Below are 19837 nucleotides of genomic sequence, written 5' to 3'. Positions count from 1 at the left end.
GCCAGGATGGTCTCGATCTCCTGACCTCGTGATCCGCCCGTCTCGGCCTCCCAAAGTGCTGGGATTACAGGCTTGAGCCACCGCGCCCGGCCGAGTGTCATTTTTTAACATCCTATAATGAAATGTAGGTCTGGATTGGAAAATCTGCATAACTCAGTAAACCAACATTTTCCAGATGACGAATGCATGAAGTTTTAAAATCATGTGTGAGTAAAAGATACATTCAAAGTGTAAGGTAGACCAATGTTTTTTGACATGAGAGAAAATGAAAAGTTCGTTGACAAGTATGAGATTTCACTTTACGAGAAATTACATTTGTTAAGTGTTGGTATAGTGTCAAAGAATAATCTGAAAAATCTATTAAAGTACTTTTTCCCTTTTCAACTGTATATCTGTATGAGGACAGATTTTTTATCATATACTTCAACCAAAACAAATTAAATTATCAAAAAACAGATTAAATGCAGAAGCAGATGTGGGTTCTTACTTATGGGGTTATTGTTGTTTTTAAATACATACATGTATTTAAATTTCTAATGTAAATATTCATGTATATAATCCCCAAAAAAGTTCTTTGAAGTCCTCAGTAATTTTTAAGAGTATCAAGATTTGGAGAAAAAGAAGTTTAAGAATCTCTGCCTTAGAAAATTCTATTTGTAAAGAGAATTATAGGCCTGGAGCAGTGGCTCACACCTATAATCCCAGCACTTTGGGAGGCCAAGGTGGGTGGATCGCCTGAGGTCAAGAGTTCAAGACCAACCTGGCCAACATGGTGAAACCCCATCTCTACTAAAAATATAAAAATTAGCCGGGCGTGGTGGCACATGCCTGTAATCCCAGCTACTCCAGAGGCTAAGGGCACAAGAATTGCTTGAACCCGGGAGGTGGAAGTTGCAGTAAGCTGAGATCGCACCACTGCACTCTGGCCTGGGCAACAGAATGATACTGTGTCTCAAAAAACGAGAATTATTAAGTGCAATAATAAGGCGCTTTGAAGTGTAGGAAGTGTCTGAATTGTTTTTTTTCCTCATGAAATGTAACAGCAGAATACCAGGGCACACTCCCTGCAACTTTAGGGCCCTTTCTTCATCCCCTCTACTGAGGGACACATGGAAGAAGTGAGACTAGCTTTGGTGACATGAGTTCTTATGGCTGCCCCAAAGAGTCTCCCTGATTTCCAGAGGGCAAGGGCAGAGCTAGCTGTGGGGAACAACTCAGGTCAGCAGTGCGAGCATCCTGTCCATGAACTAGAAGGCAGGTAGCAGGGCGTGGGCTCAGGGCACAGGCTTTAGAGTCAGCCTGGGTTTGCTTGTAGGCTCCCTCACTGGCTGTTACTTAACTGCTTTACCCCTCAGGGCCCTCAAATATGAGCTTGGAATAATAATACCTACTTCTTGGGAGTTGTGAGTTTACAGGAAAAAGAAGTATAAATTTTTAAACCCAGAACCCAGTATGTAGTTATTGCTTAATGATAGCTGCTCTGATGATGATGATGATGATGATACTTACTCTCTTTTTGACCCATTGGTGACTTTTGAGGCTGAATATTTTTGTCATCCCCAGCAAGGCTGAGTTCACATGTTTTTATGGTGTATAACTTTCTTCCCCTTTTTTGTAACAGTGCCAGCAGATGTAGCATCACCTGAAACTGGCAGTAAGTGTAGATGCATTCAATTGCCTTAGCTCTGGAGATGGGTTTGAGTGTTTGCTCTGTCTCCATGATACAGGACTTAGAGTAGTTGCTGGAAATTAGTTGGTCTGGATCTGAGGATGCTTTGGGCTGGGTTTCATGGCTTGGGCTCTTATATTTGACTGTTACCTTTTACACTCTTCCTTGTGGAACACTTTGCCAAGGTACTGATTATGCAAGATAAGATCTTCAGACTCACAAGTACCTTGCAGCTTCAGTAAACTTTGTGTGATCCTTTCTGCTGATGCCAAGTGAAGGTGCATGAAATGCTCTGCTCTAAAATTGGAGTTAAAAGCATCTTACAGTGCTCGTAAGACAGCTGGCTATTTAGATCTCTGATTTTTAGTCTTTCAGGAACTTCTAAAGATTTATGTAGGAGAGCAGTATGGAGCAGTATTTTTCTAGTAGTGGTTTTTATATGTATCCCTGTATTTGGAACTTCCAATGTTTATTTTCCATAGGTTGCAACAGATTTGAAGTGACACTAGAGAAATCCAATAAGAACTTCTCCAAAAAGATTCAGCAGGTAAGCAGTGATGGCGGTCCTTACAAGAATATTTGACTTATATGAGACCCGTCAAACTAGAATTTTGGTAATGTTATTTGTGTATGTATGTATGTATGTTTTTTTTTTTTTTTGGAGGCGGAGTCTCGCTCTGTCACGCAGGCTGGAGTGTAGTGGCGCGAACTCGGCTCACTGCAAGCTCTGCCTCCTGGGTTCATGCCATTCTCCTGCCTTAGCCTTCCAAGTAGCTGGGACTACAGGCACCCGCCACCACGCCCAGCTAATTTTTTGTATTTTTAGTAGAGACGGGGTTTCACCGTGTTAGCCAGGATTGTCTTGATCTCTTGATCTCGTGATCCACCCGCCTTGGCCTCCCAAAGTGCTGGGATTACAGGCTTGCGCCACCGCGCCCGGCCAGTAATGTTATTTATTAACTCCGAATCCTCTTCTCTTTGACCTTCCATTTATCCAGGGGTCTCTGCCCATATATCATGTGCCTGAGCCTCTCTCACAAGCAGAAATGATAATCACAGAAATTATAATGCCCAGAAAAATAAGTGGGAGCCCTGTAACTGGATAGGCTCCATGGTCCCTTTTTAGTGCTGTTACTAAATGAACATTTGCTAAACTTTGTCAGAAATGTTTAATTGAGCCTCATGATTTGCTGTTTTCCAGATCCATGTGGTTTCCCAGTTTAAGATTCTGGTCAGCTTGTTAGGTAAGAAAAGGAGTTGCATTTGTATCCTGTGTTTAAAAAGAAAAGATATGACTAATTAACCCTTTCATGGTTAATTTGATAGTGGTTACTTAACAACAAACAGACGTGTTCCAAACCTGGTATGACAGGGTACATGGGTAATACAGGCAGCAGCATCCTCCATAAACTGGAACTCTCCTCTCCAAGGAATCTCACTTTATTCATTCATTCATTCATTGATCAAATATTTATTGAGCCTATTCTATGCAAAGTCTGGACTAGACATTGGAGATACCAAGTTCAGTGAAACATCGTTGCTATCTTTGAGATTTACGTTCTGATTACAAAGACTAAATGACAGGAAGTAATCACGATACAATGTGGTAAATTACAGTGGCATGATCTCAGCTCACAGCAGCCTCTGCCTCCTGGGTTCAAGCAATTCTTCTGCTTCAGCCTCCCGAGTAGATGGGATTGCAGGCACCCACCACCATGCCCAGCTAATTTTTGTATTTTTAGTAGAGACAGGGTTTCACCATATTACCCAGACTGGTCTCAAACTCCTGACCTCAAGTGATCTGCCTGTCTCGGCCTCCCAAAGTGCTGGGATGGCAGGCATGAGCCACCGTGCCTGGCCAAGCTCAAATGTTTAAGGAGAAAAATATCCAAGTTTAGAAGACCAGGTGACCTCTTAAATGTTTTGTGCTGGTTATAGGTGAGAATGAATCATCTTAGTGAAACTGAAGGTACATCTTCAGCCAACATCTGCCATTTGCTTCTTCTAGATGTTAACACAGTTACTTTTTTTGCCTCAATAGTGGCTATACTAGAGAATTATGATCATTGATTCTGATGTTATACCTCCTCCCAAACAGAAAATAACATTTATGTCCATGACCTATTGACATTTCAACAAATCACTACGGTTTCAAAGGCAAAGGGAGCATCGCTGTTTACGTGTGACCTCCAGGTAAGGTTACGCGAGATGAAATTTGGCTTTATGCTTTAATCAGTACAGTCTTTCCTACATCATTCCTACCATTAGGTGGGAAGAATGACATTGATGATCCATACCCAACGGAGACTCCAAAGATAATTTTTTTTTTTTTCCCCCTGAGATGGAGTCTGTTCTGTCGCCCAGGCTAGAGTGTAGTGGCATGATCTCGGCTCACTGCAACCCCTACCTCTTGGGCTCAAGTGATTCTCTTGCCTCAGCCTCCTGTGTAGCTGAGACTACAGGCATGCACCACCACGTCCGGCTACTTTTTGTATTTTTTAGATTGGAGATGGGGTTTCACCATGTTGGCCAGGCTGGTCTCGAACTCCTGACCTCAGGTGATCCGCCTGCCTTGGCCTCCCAAAGTGCTGGGATTACAGGTGTGAGCCACCACGTCCGGCCCAAAGAGAGTATTTAATTGTATTAGAGAAATTTCTCTATTGGTGCACAGTGTGAAGTTGAAGCATTTGTGTTCCCTGTGTGTGGGTTAATGAGAATCTAGTGCTATCGGCAAGAGGCAGCTAACCACGGACAAAAAACTTGTCCTGGACAAGCCATTATTGGGAAAGCAGACTGTAACAATATCATGAAGACAATTATTAAGACATTAAATGGACTCTTATTCTAAACAGATCACTGAGGTCTTTGTCATTAGAGACTTTTCATTGTTCAGAAAAGACATCTCTCTTTATTTTTGCCAATTTATCATTCTTGCATTCTTCAGAATCTGCCTCACTCCTCTACTCAACTTACCATTTTTTAGCATTTATGTTCTACAATGACACTGCATCATTTTATCCTTAGGAATATTCTTTTCCTTGCTCTTTAAAGGCTTAAAAGTGGGCTTGATGTCACTAGCACGTGGTCACGCCTGACCCAGCATGCGTTGATGGCCAGGAGCAAGAAACATTTAAGAGAAAAAAGGGGGGAGGAGTTATATAGGGGAAGGACTGCCCCCGGATTTTCACCTCTGAATTGTGAATGTCCATGTGATTTGCTGGTGCTGTGGTCTTTGGCTGGCAGCCCTTCGGGAGGAAGTGTTCCTCAGTCACTTGTTTTTTAGTGCATCTGAGAGAATGGTGTTCTGCTCAGCTTTCCTGGCAGGATGACTGTGTTACAGGGAATTTTCAGACTGGTAGCCATTTCAAGGTAGACAGTCTCTAATTTAGTCATCACTCAGTTAGGGAGAGTCATTGTATTCTCATTTGCTCTGCGTGTCTCCTCCCAGCACACAGAGACTGGTGAGGAGGTGTTACGGATGTGTGTGGCTGTAAAAAAGAAGCTGCAGCTCTATTTCTGGAAGGACAGGGAATTTCATGAATTGCAGGTAAGTCCTCTGTTCCTTGGCCCATGGGTTGAGTAGGAACTGCTGCAGTAGCTCAGTTCTAATGAAGTTCAGGATTCCGGTCTTGTCATTCTACACAGATGAATACTCTGGTATGAAGTGCATGAGAGCTTGTTGATGCTTACTTGTAATATGATTCTATAGTGTTTCTACAGATCGGTTTATTTCAAAGTGGGTTTTCACCTTTTCCAAATGTACTTTATCCAGTTCATGGACTTGTATTTTTATTAAGGGTAGTTTCCTGGCTTTGTGCCTGTAGAATTGTGCCCGGTGAGGGCGAGGGTTGTTTTGCAGAATGGAGGTTGCAGAATAACAGGAAAGTCATGATTTTTAAAAAAAATATTTATTTCATTCAGATCCTTGCTCTCTTTTTTCAGGGGGACTTTAGTGTACCAGATGTGCCCAAGTCCATGGCGTGGTGTGAAAATTCTATTTGTGTGGGTTTCAAGAGAGACTACTACCTAATACGGGTAAAATCTTATTATTTTACAAATATCATTAGTTTATCTTGGGGAAGATGATTATGTGCTCCGAACTCCAGGTCAAGAGACAACTTTAAGTAGAGCTTTTGGCATAACAGGATTTGTTATTTGTATGTGTAGTTATCATTCATGCTCAGCAGTTTTCATAAATAAGATGTCTTATTCATGACTATTGGGACAAATAATGAAGGCTGCTTACCTCTGCCCAGTGGATCATCATGGACTACTATCCTAATTCTTCAGTGCTCAGGAATTATAAACTAATTTTAGTATAAACTTAAGTATTTTTATTTTTATTTTTATTTATTTATTTGTTTTTGAGGCGGAGTCTCGCTCTGTCGCCCGGACTGGAGTGCAGTGGCCAGATCTCAGCTCACTGCAAGCTCCGCCTCCTGGGTTTATGCTATTCTCCTGCCTCAGCCTCCCGAGTAGCTGGGACTACAGGTGCCCGCCACCTCGCCCAGCTAGTTTTTGTATTTTTAGTAGAGACGGGGTTTCACCGTGTTAGCCAGGATGGTCTCGATCCCCTGACCTCGTGATCCGCCCGTCTCAGCCTCCCAAAGTGCTGGGATTACAGGCTTGAGCCACCGCACCCGGCCAAACTTAAGTATTTTTAAGGCTTTGAGTTTCGTCTCCTGCCCTCCTGTCTTTTTGTATATTTTGTACTAAGAGTGATTTTCAAATTTCAAAAGCCACAAGTGTTTATTACAGAAAATATAGATAAGGAGATAAAGGAAGTACAAATCAACCATAGTCCCCCCACTCAGAAATAGTCACTGCCAACTTTTTGGTATATGAGCTTCCATCCTATTTGTAAAAATACCATGTTATACAATTGTTTTATAACCTGTGTTTTCTCTTAACATAAGTTGTAAATATCCATGATGTTGTTTTTCTCCAATATGCATAATATATGTGGAAAAGATTGATACACTGTTTGTTTCATTGAATAATCTAAATCTCTTAGCTTCACACCCCAGGCTGGAGTGCAGTGGTGCAATCTCGGCTCACTGCAACCTCGTAATTCAGACATGGCAATTCTAGAAGCCTTTCTCTCTGTCTTCCACTGGGTGAGCTCTTCATTGTTTTTTGTTTGTTTGATTGATTTAGACAGGGTTTCCCTGTGTCACCCAGGCTAGAGTGCAGTGGCAGGATCTTGGCTCACTGCAACCTCCAACTCCTGGGCTCAAGCAATCCTCCCACCTCAGCCTCCCAGGTAGCTGGAATCACACATGCCTACCACCGTTCGCAGCTAATTTTTTTATTTTTTGTAGAGATGGGATCGCGGTATGTTGCATAGGCTGGTCTTAAACTCCTGGGCTCAAACAGCCCTCCTCCTCAGCCTCCCAAAGTGCTAGGATTACAGCCACCATGCCCGGCCCCGTTGTTACCTTGTTAATATATTTGTTCCGTCTTTGTATCATTTGAATATCCTAATTTTATCAGCATCAGAGTTGCAGACTCTAGGAGGAGTCACTGCTATGCAACTGACTAAATAGCAATTAGGCCTATAGATGGTGAGAGAGCTCACAAGGAGTAAGGGAACTCAGCAAAAGCTGGAATTAAGGCTCTCAGTTCTCTGACTACCTTGGATGCTGACCTCACCTGCAGGGTGGGAAATCTTGCCTTAGGACCAGGTTATTCAGAAATTACTTATTTACATACAGTAAAATGTATTCTTTTTGGTGTACAGTTCTGTGTTTTGACAAATGCTTAGATTTATGTGACTAATGCCACAATCAAGATTCACAACACTACCATCACCCCCTAACATTCCCTTGTATTACCCCTTTGAAGTCAGCCTCTCCTTCTGTTCCCAGACCTGTAGTAACCACTCATCTGCTCTTCATCTCCTATAGCTTTGCCTTTTCCAGACGTCATATAAATTGAATCACACAATATGTCATCTTTTGAGTCTGGCTTCTTTCCCTTAGCAGAATGCATTGGAGATTCATCCATGTCGTTGTGCGTGTTAATAGTTTATTCTTTCTCATAGCTGAGTAGTAGTCTATGGCATGGATATTTGTTTATCCATTCATCAGTTGATGGACAAAGTTGTTTTCCACTGGGCGCAGTGGCTCACGCCTGTAATCCCAGCACTTTGGGAGGTGGAGGCGGGTGGATCACGAGGTCAGGAGATCAAGACCATCCTGGCGAACACGGTGAAACCCCGTCTCTACTAAAAAAAATACAAAAAACTAGCCGGGCGAGGTGGCGGATGCCTGTAGTCCCAGCTACTCGGGAGGCTGAGGCAGGAGAATGGCGTGAACCCGGGAGGCGGAGGTTGCAGTCTTGCAGTGAGCTGAGATCCGGCCACTGCACTCCAGCCTGGGCGACAGAGCAAGACTCCGTCTCAAAAAAAAAAAAACAAAAAAAAACGAGGTCAGGAGATCGAGACCATTCTGGCTAACACAGTGGAACTCCATCTCTACTAAAAATACAAAAAAAAAATAGCCTGATGTGGTGGCAGGCGCCTGTAGTTCCAGCTACTTGGGAGGCTGAGGCAGGAGAATTGCTTGAACCCAGGAGGCGGAGGTTGCAGTGAGCCGAGATTGCACCACTGCACTCCAGCCTGGGTGTCAGAGCAAGACTCTGTCTCAATTAAAAAAAAGAAGTTGTTTTCAGTTTTTAGCAATTTTGAATAAAGCTGCTAAGACATTTGCATACAAGTGTTTGTGTAAACATACATTTTCATTCCTGGGCAAATGCCCGGAAATGGGATTGCTGGGGCATATGATCAGTGTATCTTTAAGGGGCATATGGTAAGTGTATCTTAAACTTTACAAGAAACCAACAAACAAAAAGGCTGCCCCATTTTGCATTCCCACCAGCAGTGAACGTGAGTTTTAGTTGCTCTGCATTCTCGCCAGCACCTGGCATTGTCAGTTGCCAGGCTAGATGCTTTTCTTTGCATTAGAGAACAAAAGAACGGGTTTTATACTGTGATAACAAAGCTTATTATAATGAACTCCGTAACATTTTCTTATGTCAAACAAGGAATATTATTGGCTTCTCTAGGTTTTGGGTTCTATCTGGATTTTTCCAGCCTGTATTCCTGCCTCTGGCTGGGGAATGCTAGGTGACTCACTCTGTTTCTTCCTATAGGTGGATGGAAAGGGGTCCATCAAAGAGCTCTTTCCAACAGGAAAACAGCTGGAGCCCTTAGTTGCACCTCTGGCAGATGGAAAAGTGGCTGTGGGGCAGGATGATCTCACCGTGGTACTCAATGAGGAAGGGATCTGCACACAGAAATGTGCCCTGAACTGGACGGACATACCAGTGGCCATGGGTGAGACCAACAGTAGCTGCTGTTTCCCACTTTGGGTTGGGGTTGTGCGCCATTCCTGCAAGAACGGAGTCCCATTCGTAGCTTTGGCAGACTGCTTTACGTTGTGTCATTCACTTTCCGTTCCCCTTCTTGTAAGTAGATGACATTTTAGGGTCATTAAAAATGGAATAGTCTAGTTCTTGCGGGAAGCTGAGGGGGAAAACATATAAACAGAAATGTTTATTTTAGGAAGTGATTATCTACTGCTATTTTTTTACTTCTTAGTTTTTTTTCTTCCTCCTTTTTTTAAGAGTTTTGATTGTGACCTCTGCCAAATAGACTGCGTTTGGAAATTAGTGGAAATTCGTTGTATATTCCTACAGTATGAGTAATTCCATATTGAAGGGTTTTTAGTGTCGTAATTCCATGTTGAAGGGATTTTCTATTGTTGCTATTTTGTTGTTGTTGCTTAGAGGCACAGATAGCATTTAGGTGATTTAGGTGTCAGTCTCTATTCTGCGCATTAGGTGCTTCTGTTCTTACGCTTGCTTCAGGTTCCCAGCTCTCCACAGTGGAATTGCTTGGAAGCATGTAACCACTCTTGGCCTCATTTTATTTTCAGTCAGAAGAGTGAGTATTACTAAAATAGTTGCTGCTGTGAAGTGGGACATGCCGACATGCTTTCTGTCTTTAAAGACCCCTGTCTCTGGAGACAAGGGTTACAGTCCTGGATAAAGAGACAAAACAAGGCACTGCTTAAGGTGTTAAATTGGATGAGTTAAAATTCGGTAGTTCAGAGAAAGGGAAGTTTGTTGTTTAGTCAGGAAGAAGTTTCATTACATAGGTAAGATTGGACTAGGTCAGGCAGGGAGTTTGGAACCTGGCTTGAAGAAAAATTTCCATTCAGTCTAGGCAGAAAGCAGTTTGATAAATGAGTAGAAGTCCAAAGACATGCCGATTTGGGAGAGGGCATTACAGAGCCTGACTTAACACAGGTGGTCTGAATTACAGAGCAGTGAAATAGGGCCCGTTGTTACATGCCCATGAGAATGTCTGGGAGGCTAGTAGATTCCTAAATGGCAGAATGTCTTGATAAAAGCATCATGTTCTGGCCGGGCGCAGTGGCTCACGCCTGTAATCCCAGCACTTTGGGAGGGTGAGGCAGGCAGATTGCCTGAGCTCAGGAGTTCATGACCAGCCTGCGTAACATGTTGAAACCTTGTCTCTACTAAAATATGGAAAAAAAAAAAAAAAAAAAGGCTGGCCGGGCATGGTGGTGTGTGCCTGTGGTGCCAGCTACTTGGGAGGCTGAGGCAGGAGAATTGCTTGAAGGGAGGCGGAAGTTGTGGTGAGCTGAGATTGCGCCACTGCACTCCAGCCTGGGCGACAGAGCGAGACTCCATCTCAAAAAAAAGCATCATGTTCTAGGGTGATTATTCTGGTTGTGGTTAGAGACGAGTAGTCCAGAAGGAAGAGAAATCAAAATGTCAGTATTTTAGAAGGTCCAGGATTATGGATAGTAACAAGTTTGAGGGGGCTTACGGGGCTTTATGAGAGGCTTCCTGATGTTCTAGGGGACCTTGTTTTCCCTTCAGAAGAGGTAGATGAGTTAAGAGGCATGTAATATAATGGTCAAGTGTGTTTCTGATTTCCCAGTGTGAGAGTTCCTGTTTTCCAACCTTCGTTAGTGCCTGGGGCCTTCATCGGTGCTTCTCAAAACCATGTCTGTGTCTTACTGCTGAAGTACATTTTGAGGCACTTGCCCTGTGAGGTCTCCTTTGACCCACAGGCAGGATTAGTCACTTCTCCTTGGTGCTTCTGTAACCCTTTCAGATATCTCTGTCACAGCAACTTGTCATACATGAGCAATCTGTCTCCTCTGTTCCTGTAGGAGCTCTGTGAGGTCTGAATGCATGTCTTGATCCACTTTGAGTCATTACTACATAGTACAGTGCCTGAAACATCAGAGCAACTTAGAAAATGCTTGCTGAATAATTGCAGCATTATCCTTGTCAGTCATTATTTATATGCCTGCTGTACACCAGCCAGCCTCCCAAGTTTTGGAGATATAAAGAGATCCAGACCATCCCTATTGTCAACAAAAGATATGACAACCAAAGGGGTTTCTGTTACAGATTACCTTTTTAATTAAATGAGAACGTATTCAAGTGGGCCGGATTTTAAAAGGAGAAAGAAATTTTACATATGTTTTACAAGTTAGCACTAAAGAGAATTGTACTAACTTTTCAAAATGAGGCCAGCATAAAAAGAAAAGAAAAAATTCAATATAAAACAATACGCTTTTAATTTTATTTTTATATCAGCATAATAATAGCAGTAGCATTCAAAATGATAGAACTACAACTTAGTTCTCAGGTTACTCATTTCTGAGTTCCCTCCTAGCTTTGAAATTTTATTGTACTGTTCATTGATAGTATAAATTGCAAATATAATAGGAAAAACTTTTTATCAGAAAATGGATAATTAAACCAGTGCAGCGGCTCATGCCTGTAATCCCAGCACATTGGGAGGCTGAGGCAGGAGGACTGCTTGAGCTCAGGAGTTTGAGACCAGCCTGGGCAACATAGTGAGACCCTGTCTCTACAAAAAATAAATTTAAGAAATTAGCTAGGCATTGTGTTGCACGCATGTAGTCCCAGGACTTTGGTGGCTGAGGTGGGAGGATTGCTTGAGCCTGGGAGATGGAGGCGGCAGTAAGCCGTGATCACACCACTCACTGCATTCCAGCCGGGCCTGTAGAGAGAGACTCTGTCTCAAAAAAAAAAAAAAAAGGATAATTAGGAATATAAATTCATAGCAGATTAGACACACTAAGAAATTATTTTTATGAATATATTCTTTGAAGTTAAACTTCTATGTGGTTGGTAATTATGCATGTAGTGGTTTGCTTTTTACTAATTTTTTTGCTTTTAAAAACATTTTTATTTTTAAATGTAAAAAACACATAACATACAATTTACCACCTGAGCCATTTTTAAGTGTATGGTTAAGTGGTATTAAGTATGTTAACATTGTTGTACAATAGATCTTCAGAACTTTTTTATGTTGCAAAACTGAAACTCTATACCCCTTAACAACTCCTCAGTTCTCCCTCCAGCCCTTGAAGCCGCCGTTCTCCTTTCTGCTTCTATGAATTTGACATCTTCTAGATACCTCGTATAAGGGGAATCATACCGTATTTGTCTTTCTGTGACTGCCTTATTTAATTTAGCATAATGTCCTCAAGGTTATGCCTTCCTTTTTAAGGCTGAACCTTAAAAGGGTAATATATATTCCACTTAAAATGTAGGTAATAAAATAATTACTTAAAAAGGTAATATTCCACTGTATGTATACACCACATTTTGTTTATCCATCCATCTGTTCATGGATGCTTGAGTTACTTTCACCATTTGGCTACTGTGAATAATGCTGCTACGAACATGTGTGTGCAAATATCTCCTTGAAATCCTGATTTTCAATTGTTTTGAATATATACCCAGAAATGGGATTCCTGGACCATATGGTGATTCTATTTTTTTTTTTTTTGAGACAGAGTCTCGCTCTGTCGCCCAGGCTGGAGTGCAGTTACCCCATTCTCCTGCCTCAGCCTCCCAAGTAGCTGAGGCGCCCGCCACCTCGCCCAGCTAGTTTTTTGTATTTTTCAGTAGAGACGGGGTTTCACCGTGTTAGCCAGGATGGTCTCGATCTCCTGACCTTGTGATCCGCCCGTCTCGGCCTCCCAAAGTGCTGGGATTACAGGCTTGAGCCACCACGCCCGGCTCTATTTTTAATTTTCTGAGGAACCACCATACTGTTTTCCATAGCGGTTGCACCATTTTACAGTCCCACCAGCAGTGCACAAGGGTTCCAGTTTTTCCATATTCTCGTCAACACTTGTTATTTTCGTTTTTGTTTTTTAACAGTAGCCATCCTAAAGGCCAATGAGTGATATCTCACTGTGGTTTTTTACTAATTCTTGATATAGTATAGAATATAGTCATAGAAAATATTTCTATTATCTGTAAGTTAGAGAAATTACGTTTCATATAGTATACAAACAATATATTTATTTTACAGTTCATTGTAAGGTAAGGCAGATTCTTATTCAGTCTTGTTCTGAGATTTGTGTTTTTAAAGATATGTTTTGTGTTGCTTATTTTCTAAATTCCCTCTATGTTAAATCTCCTTCACCATACAACTTCTCAAATATTGGAAGACTTGATTTGCAGTGATTTTATGGTTTTGCCAGCTCTGCTTTTTGCATACTGACTTCTTAAGGACTCTGTGGAATTGTTCTGCTTCATCCAGCATGTTAAGCTTTGGACTGTCACATGCCTGTCAAAAAGTATAGAAAAATATAGTGGATTCATTAAAAGTTATTTTCAAAAGAGAGAGGAAGAGTGAAGAAAAGGAGTATAACCCAATTATTTGTACTGGATCAGAAGGGTAAATTTGGGGTTATGGATAGATGAATCAAAGGTGTTTTTTTAGATATAATAGAGGAAAACAATTGTAAGCCTTAACAGCAAGTATCAGATAGAAATGCCTACACTGAGAAGTCTGTCCAGCCACCTTCTCTGTGTACCATTAAGCCATTGTCTTAGTTCATTTGTGCAGCTATAAGAGGATACCACAGGCTAGGTAATTTATAAAAACAGAAATTTGTTTCCTCACAGTTTTGGAGACTTGGAAGTCCGAGATCAGGGTGCCAGCATCTGGTGTCTGGTAAGGGCCTTCTTGATGCTCCTTCACATGGTGGAAGGAGAAGGGTAAGAGAAAGATGAGCTCTGTGTTATCACATGGCAGAAGAGAGAGAACCCACTCCCACAAGCCCTTTTTATAGCACATTAATCTGTTGATGAGGCTGGAGCCTCACCACCTAAACACCTCCCATTAGGCCCCACCTCCCAACACTTTTGCACTGGGGATTAAGTATCCAGTGCATAAGTTGGGGAGGGAATAAAAACAGTCAAACCATAGCAGCCATCAGGGGGAGCATCACACCTTTTCTCTGTGGAAATCTCTAGCAGAAACAACGTTGGCTAGAAATGTGGAACTCTTCCCTTAGAGTTATTTTAGGGAGAATAGAATTTGCCTTCCCTGCCCCCTTCCTTTTTATTTATTTATTTATTATTTTTATTTTGTTTATTCATTTTTTGAGACAGGGTCTTACTCTGTCGCCCAGGCTGGAGTGCAGTGGCACAATCTCGGCTTACTGCAAGCTCTGCCTCCCGAGTTCACACCATTCTCCGGCCTCAGCCTCCCAAGTAGCTGGGACTACAGGCACCCGCCACCACGCCCGGCTAACTTTTTTGTATTTTTAGTAGAAATGGGGTTTCGCCGTGTTAGCCAGGATGGTCTCGATCTCCTGACCTCGTGATCCGCCCGCCTTGGCCTCCCAAAGTGCTGGGATTACAGGCATAAGCCACTGCGCCCGGCCTCTTTTCCCCCCTTTCTAAGAGAATGAAGAAGAGGTTCTGTTACCTGGTTCTCCCACTGGAACCAGGAGAGAGATGCATTGTTATGGGAAGCTGCAACTGGCCTTTGGCCTGGCTTTGTGACTGATGAAAAGGGAGCAAGTGAAACTTTTATACAGTTCTTTGGGGAATAAGGCAGGAGTGGGATCAGGTGACTGTCAGCACAGCTGATGCGTCTTTTTTGTGCAAAAGATTTCTCTTATCATAACTCAACCAAAGCAATTTTTTTTCTTTTTCTTTTTTTAGAGTCAGGATCTCACTGTGTCACCCATGCTGGAGTGCAGTGGTGCAGTTATGGCTCATTGCAGCCTCAAACTCCTGGGCTCAAATCATCTTCGCACCTCAGCCTCCTGAGTAGCTGGGACTACAGGCGTGTGCCACCACACCTGACTAATTAAAAAAAAATGTTTTTGTCGAGACAGCGTCTCACTAAGTTGCCTAGGTTGGTCTCAAACTCCCAGCCTACATGACCTTCCCACCTCAAACTCTCAAGTTGCTGGGATTACACGCCAATTTTTTTTTTCTTTCTGTCTGAATCACAGTGTAAGATCCTGGGTTGATACTTAACTAGTGGACTTTTTGGAGATCCATTTAATTGTATCTTAGAATGGGCAGCTGAAACACTCCATAAACCCAAAACCTTAGACTGGAACAACTGCTTTATATGTTCTCCTTCACAGAGCACCAGCCTCCCTACATCATTGCAGTGTTGCCTCGATACGTGGAGATCCGAACATTTGAACCGAGGCTTCTGGTCCAGAGCATTGAATTGCAAAGGCCCCGTTTCATTACCTCAGGAGGGTAAAGAATTTCTTTTTTTACTGTGGCTATATATTATCCCAAAGTTGTAAAGTCACCTGTGTCATCACAAAGCCTGTGATCTTTTGCTAATATTCTTACTTTTGCCTCCAGGTCAAACATTATCTATGTGGCCAGCAATCATTTTGTTTGGAGACTCATCCCTGTCCCAATGGCAACCCAAATCCAACAACTTCTCCAGGACAAGCAGTTTGAATTGGCTCTGCAGCTCGCAGTAAGTCTCATTCATGACTAGTCTGCCTTCCTTATTGTTCTTGAAAGTAGGTGATTTGGGTGTCAATGTTCATATTTATTTTGGATTAGTAGGCTGAGCACATAGCTGAAAGTCCGGGGCCTTGGATACTAGGTCTGACTCCACCATAAAATATCTATGTAACCCTAAGTGATTTTACTTTTTCACTTTATCTGTCCAATGTAGAATGAATATCAATTATAATAATAGTACCTTGTAGAATTAATGTGAGAGGCGTTTGGGAGGCCAAGGCGAGCAGATCACCTGAGATCAGGAGTTCGAGACCAGCTTGGCCAACATGGCAAAACCCCGTCTCCACTAAAAACACAAAAATTAGCTGGGCATGGTGGCAGGCACCTGTAATCCGAGCTACTCAGGAAGCTGGGGCAGGAGAATTGCTTGAACCCAGGAGGTAGAGGTTGCGGTGAGCCGAGGTCATGCCACTGCACTCCAGCCTGGGTGACAGAGCGAGACTTTGTCTCAAAAAACAAAAAAAAATTAATGGGAGAATAAAATAATTTAATAGATATTATATGGTCATGAAAAATTAAAGATAATGCAGACATTAAACTCTAGTAATAATCATAAATATGCTGTTATAGTCAAGTTGAATGCAACAACTAGAGGACCCCTCAAAATTCCTTTCCACAGTAGACTCCTATGTTTGGATAAGTAGGCTTTCTTTTGATATTCTGAAACTACTTCAAGTTGTTGTATTCAGCCAGGCTGCAGTCTTATATTTATGATGCTTGCTGTAATGTTTGCAAGGGATCTTGTTCACAGCAAAATAGTGACCACTTGATTATTGTCATCTGTAGGGGGTGGATTTGCTTTTAGGAAACAACCAAAAGACATTCTGAGCCTAACCTAGTTGTTAAACCAGATATTGCTACTTTATGTATTTGGGGTTTTTTGAGTTTTTTTGTTTTGTTTTGTTTTTGTTTTTTTGAGACAGGGTCTCACTCTGTCACCCAGGCTGGAGTGCAGTGGTGCAGTCTTGGCTCACTGCAGCCTCAACCTCCTGGTCTCAAGTGATCAGCCCACCTCAGCCTCCTGTATTGCTAGGACCACAAGCATGTACCACCACACCCAGCTAATTTTTTTTATTTTTTGTAGAGATAGGGTCTCACTTTGTTGCCCAGGCTGGCCTTGAACTCCTGAGCTCAAGTGATCCTCCCGTCTCAGCCTCCCAAAGTGCTGGGGTTGTAGATGTGAACCACCATGCCCAGCCTCAGATAGTGATACTTTAAAGAAGAGATTTTTATGAGGATGATAGTAATAAAACTGAATTTCTAGGGTATCCTGTAAACAATTTCTGAAAGGAAAGCAATTTTTTAGAATGCAGATACTTTTAGTTATCTATGGTGGCTACTCGTGAAGAATCTTTACTTTGGATATATATGTTCTGGATTTAAAATAAAAATCTGATAGTCTAATAGTATGACATAGTTAATATTCCATAAAGATGTTTGCTTTCTTGGAGCACTGAATTTCAGCATCTTACTGTTGTTTTTCTACTCATGCATTGTCCTGTATTATTTTATTTTCATTTTTAAAAATAATACAATGAATGCCCATGAACGCACCATCCCACCCAAGAACCATAACTTTTATAACTTTTTATAGTCCTTCCCATCCCATCCCTCTGCCTCTCCTCCAGATGTAATCATTATCCTAAATTTTGTATTTATCATGACCTTACTCTTTTACATATATATTTAAAATATATATTTAATATATAAATATATGTTTACATTTAAAATATGTATTTAATGATTAAACACATGTTTAATCTTTTACATATGTTTAATATATGGAAGTATGTATTTAGTTTTTGAACTTTATAGAAAGGTTATGCAGTAGGAAACTCTTTAGTCTATTTTTCTCAGCAGGAAGGTCTCAGAGTCTTTTCAGTGATCTTCCTAGTTCAGGTTGTTTAGTCTCAAGTAAAGAAAATGGAAGTGGGTTCCCATTTTTCCTTCTCTTTTCTAGGCTCATACTTATTTTGTGTTCTGCCCTTTTTATGACAAAAAAGGTTTGATATCATCTTAGTCCAGGAAGAACCTATCTTTTGTTTGAATAGATAAGCAAACATAATAGAACTTTCAGAGGGAAATTCCAAGCTAAACTTTGGCATTGATAAGTCGTGGAACCAAGTATCAGAGAGGGACAGTTCACTGTGGGCTGGAAAAGGCATTCTACGGCTGGACACTTGAGTTGACCCTTTAAGAATATGTTACATTAGGATCAAGAGCAGGAAATGGAGCATTCCATTCCAGATGGAGAGGAAGTTAAAGAAGTGAAAAGTGTGGCCTATGTCTATCACATTTGGAGCCTGTCCTGACTGGAGAAGAAGGTGTGGCATAAGTGTTCGGGACTCAGCTAGATAAGGAGGCTGGCACCAGGTTTTGGAAGCCTTTGAAGCACCAAGCAGGAGAGGTGAGGCCAGGGACAGCCACATGTTGGTGATGGCTTGGGCTAGTGTGGCGGTAATAGGAAAAGAAAGGAAGGGAGGACATTGAGAGACGTTTTGAAAGGAAAAACTAAATTTGATAAAGGTTGGCTAAAGAGGTATACGGAGAAAATAGGTTATGAGGAAGAAGCAAAGTTCATAGCAGCTGCATTTGTTCAGCTTTTACTGAGACTAGGACCTTTCCCAACTGTGCCAGCTATGCCAGATGGCTTTCTTTTTTTTTTTTTTTTCCCAAGACAGAGTCCAGAGTCTTCCTCTGTCACCAGGCTGGAGTGTAGTGGTGCAATCTTGGCTCACTGCAACCTCTGCCTCCTGGATTCAAGCAGTTCTCCTGCCTCAGCCTGCTGAGTAGCTGGGATTACAGGCATGTGCTACCACGCCCAGCTAATTTTTGTATTTTTAGTAGAGACGGGTTTCACCATGTTAGCCAGGCTGGTCTTGAACTCCTGACTTGGGTGATCCACTCACCTTGGTCTCCCAAAGTGCTGGGATTACAGGCGTGAGCCACCGTGCCTGGCCCAACCCATCCTTTGTGTCTCAGATTAGGTCCCTCTTGGAATCCATGCTGGACCCCTGACTCAGACTGGATTGGGGACCCCTCCCACATGCTTGTCATCACTCTTACCCTATTTTGTTTTGATTTTGTGTTTTTAAACTAAACTAGGTTTATTCAGATTTGACCAGTTTTTCTATTAGTGTCCTTTTTTCTGTTCCAGGATCAAATCCAGAAATCAGATTGCATTTAGTTGTCATGTGTCCTTAGTGTCCTCTGGGTTGTCATGTGTCCTTAGTGTCCTCTGGTCTGTGACATTTTATCTTTCCTTGTTTTTCATGACCATGACAATTTTCAGGAATACCAGTTAGGCATCTCGTAGAAACCCTGTTGTGTTTTAATTGCGTGCTCAGCAGTCTTACAGTTAGATTGTAAGGGCAGGCTGCAAGGTGGATACCATGTGGCTGTCTCATACACTTTGTTTTATTTTTTATTTATTTATTTTGAGATGGAGTCTCACTCTGTCACCCAGGCTGGAGTGCAGTGGCACGATCTTGACTCACTGCAGCCTCTACCTCCCGGGTTCAGGTGATTCTCCTGCCTCAGCCTCCCAAGTAGCTGGGACTACAGGCACTTGCCACCACACCCGGCTAATTTTTTTTTTTTTTTTTTTTTTTTTTTTTTTTTTGAGACGGAGTCTCGCTCTGTCGCCCAGGCTGGAGTGCAGTGGCCAGATCTCAGCTCACTGCAAGCTCCGCCTCCTGGGTTCACGCCATTCTCCTGCCTCAGCCTTCCGAGTAGCTGGGACTACAGGCGCCCGCCACCTCGCCCGGCTAGTTTTTTGTATTTTTAGTAGAGACGGGGTTTCACCGGGTTAGCCAGGATGGTCTCGATCTCCTGACCTCGTGATCCACCCGTCTCGGCCTCCCAAAGTGCTGGGATTACAGGCTTGAGCCACCGCGCCCGGCCAATTTTTTGTATTTTTCATAGAGACGGGGTTTTACCATGTTAGCCAGGATGGCCTCGATCTCTTGACCTCATGATCTGCCTGCCTCGGCCTCCCAAAGTGCTGGGATTACAGGCGTGAGCCATCGCGCCCGGCCTTGTCTTGTACGCTTTGGTGTCTGTAGCTCCTAGCATCTTCTCTAACATCAATAACATACTGAACAGTATTTGTTGAGTGAGTGAGCTCTTACCTATTCTACTCTGTTATTAGGAAATGAAAGATGATTCCGACAGTGAAAAGCAGCAACAAATTCATCACATCAAGAACTTGTATGCTTTCAACCTCTTCTGCCAGAAACGTTTTGATGAGTCCATGCAGGTCTTTGCTAAACTTGGCACAGGTAACAAGTG

At 42.3% G+C, this 19837-nt stretch overlaps 1 protein-coding gene across 2 annotated transcripts in view; it reads left to right on the top strand.

The window, feature by feature from the left end:
- Positions 1-19837, top strand: part of VPS39 (vacuolar protein sorting 39 homolog (S. cerevisiae)) — a 48439-nt gene that overhangs the window by 13280 nt on the left and 15322 nt on the right. Inside the window, exons 3-12 of one of the 2 annotated variants that reach the window (XM_011941099.1) lie at positions 1622-1654; positions 2152-2216; positions 2871-2913; positions 3768-3862; positions 5118-5216; positions 5612-5704; positions 8822-9005; positions 15145-15265; positions 15377-15497; positions 19698-19827. In XM_011941099.1, the coding sequence (XP_011796489.1) occupies positions 1622-1654; positions 2152-2216; positions 2871-2913; positions 3768-3862; positions 5118-5216; positions 5612-5704; positions 8822-9005; positions 15145-15265; positions 15377-15497; positions 19698-19827 (984 nt within the window). The remainder of the gene's footprint in view (positions 1-1621; positions 1655-2151; positions 2217-2870; positions 2914-3767; positions 3863-5117; positions 5217-5611; positions 5705-8821; positions 9006-15144; positions 15266-15376; positions 15498-19697; positions 19828-19837) is intronic. The other variant, XM_011941100.1, reaches the window with a different exon arrangement.

The sequence above is a fragment of the Colobus angolensis genome, unplaced genomic scaffold (genome assembly GCF_000951035.1).
Source record: "Colobus angolensis palliatus isolate OR3802 unplaced genomic scaffold, Cang.pa_1.0 Scaffold199, whole genome shotgun sequence".
In the NCBI taxonomy this organism is placed as follows: Eukaryota; Metazoa; Chordata; class Mammalia; order Primates; family Cercopithecidae; genus Colobus; species Colobus angolensis.
The sequence above is the reverse complement of the archived record's forward strand: the minus strand, read 5'-3'. Positions and strand labels throughout refer to the sequence as shown.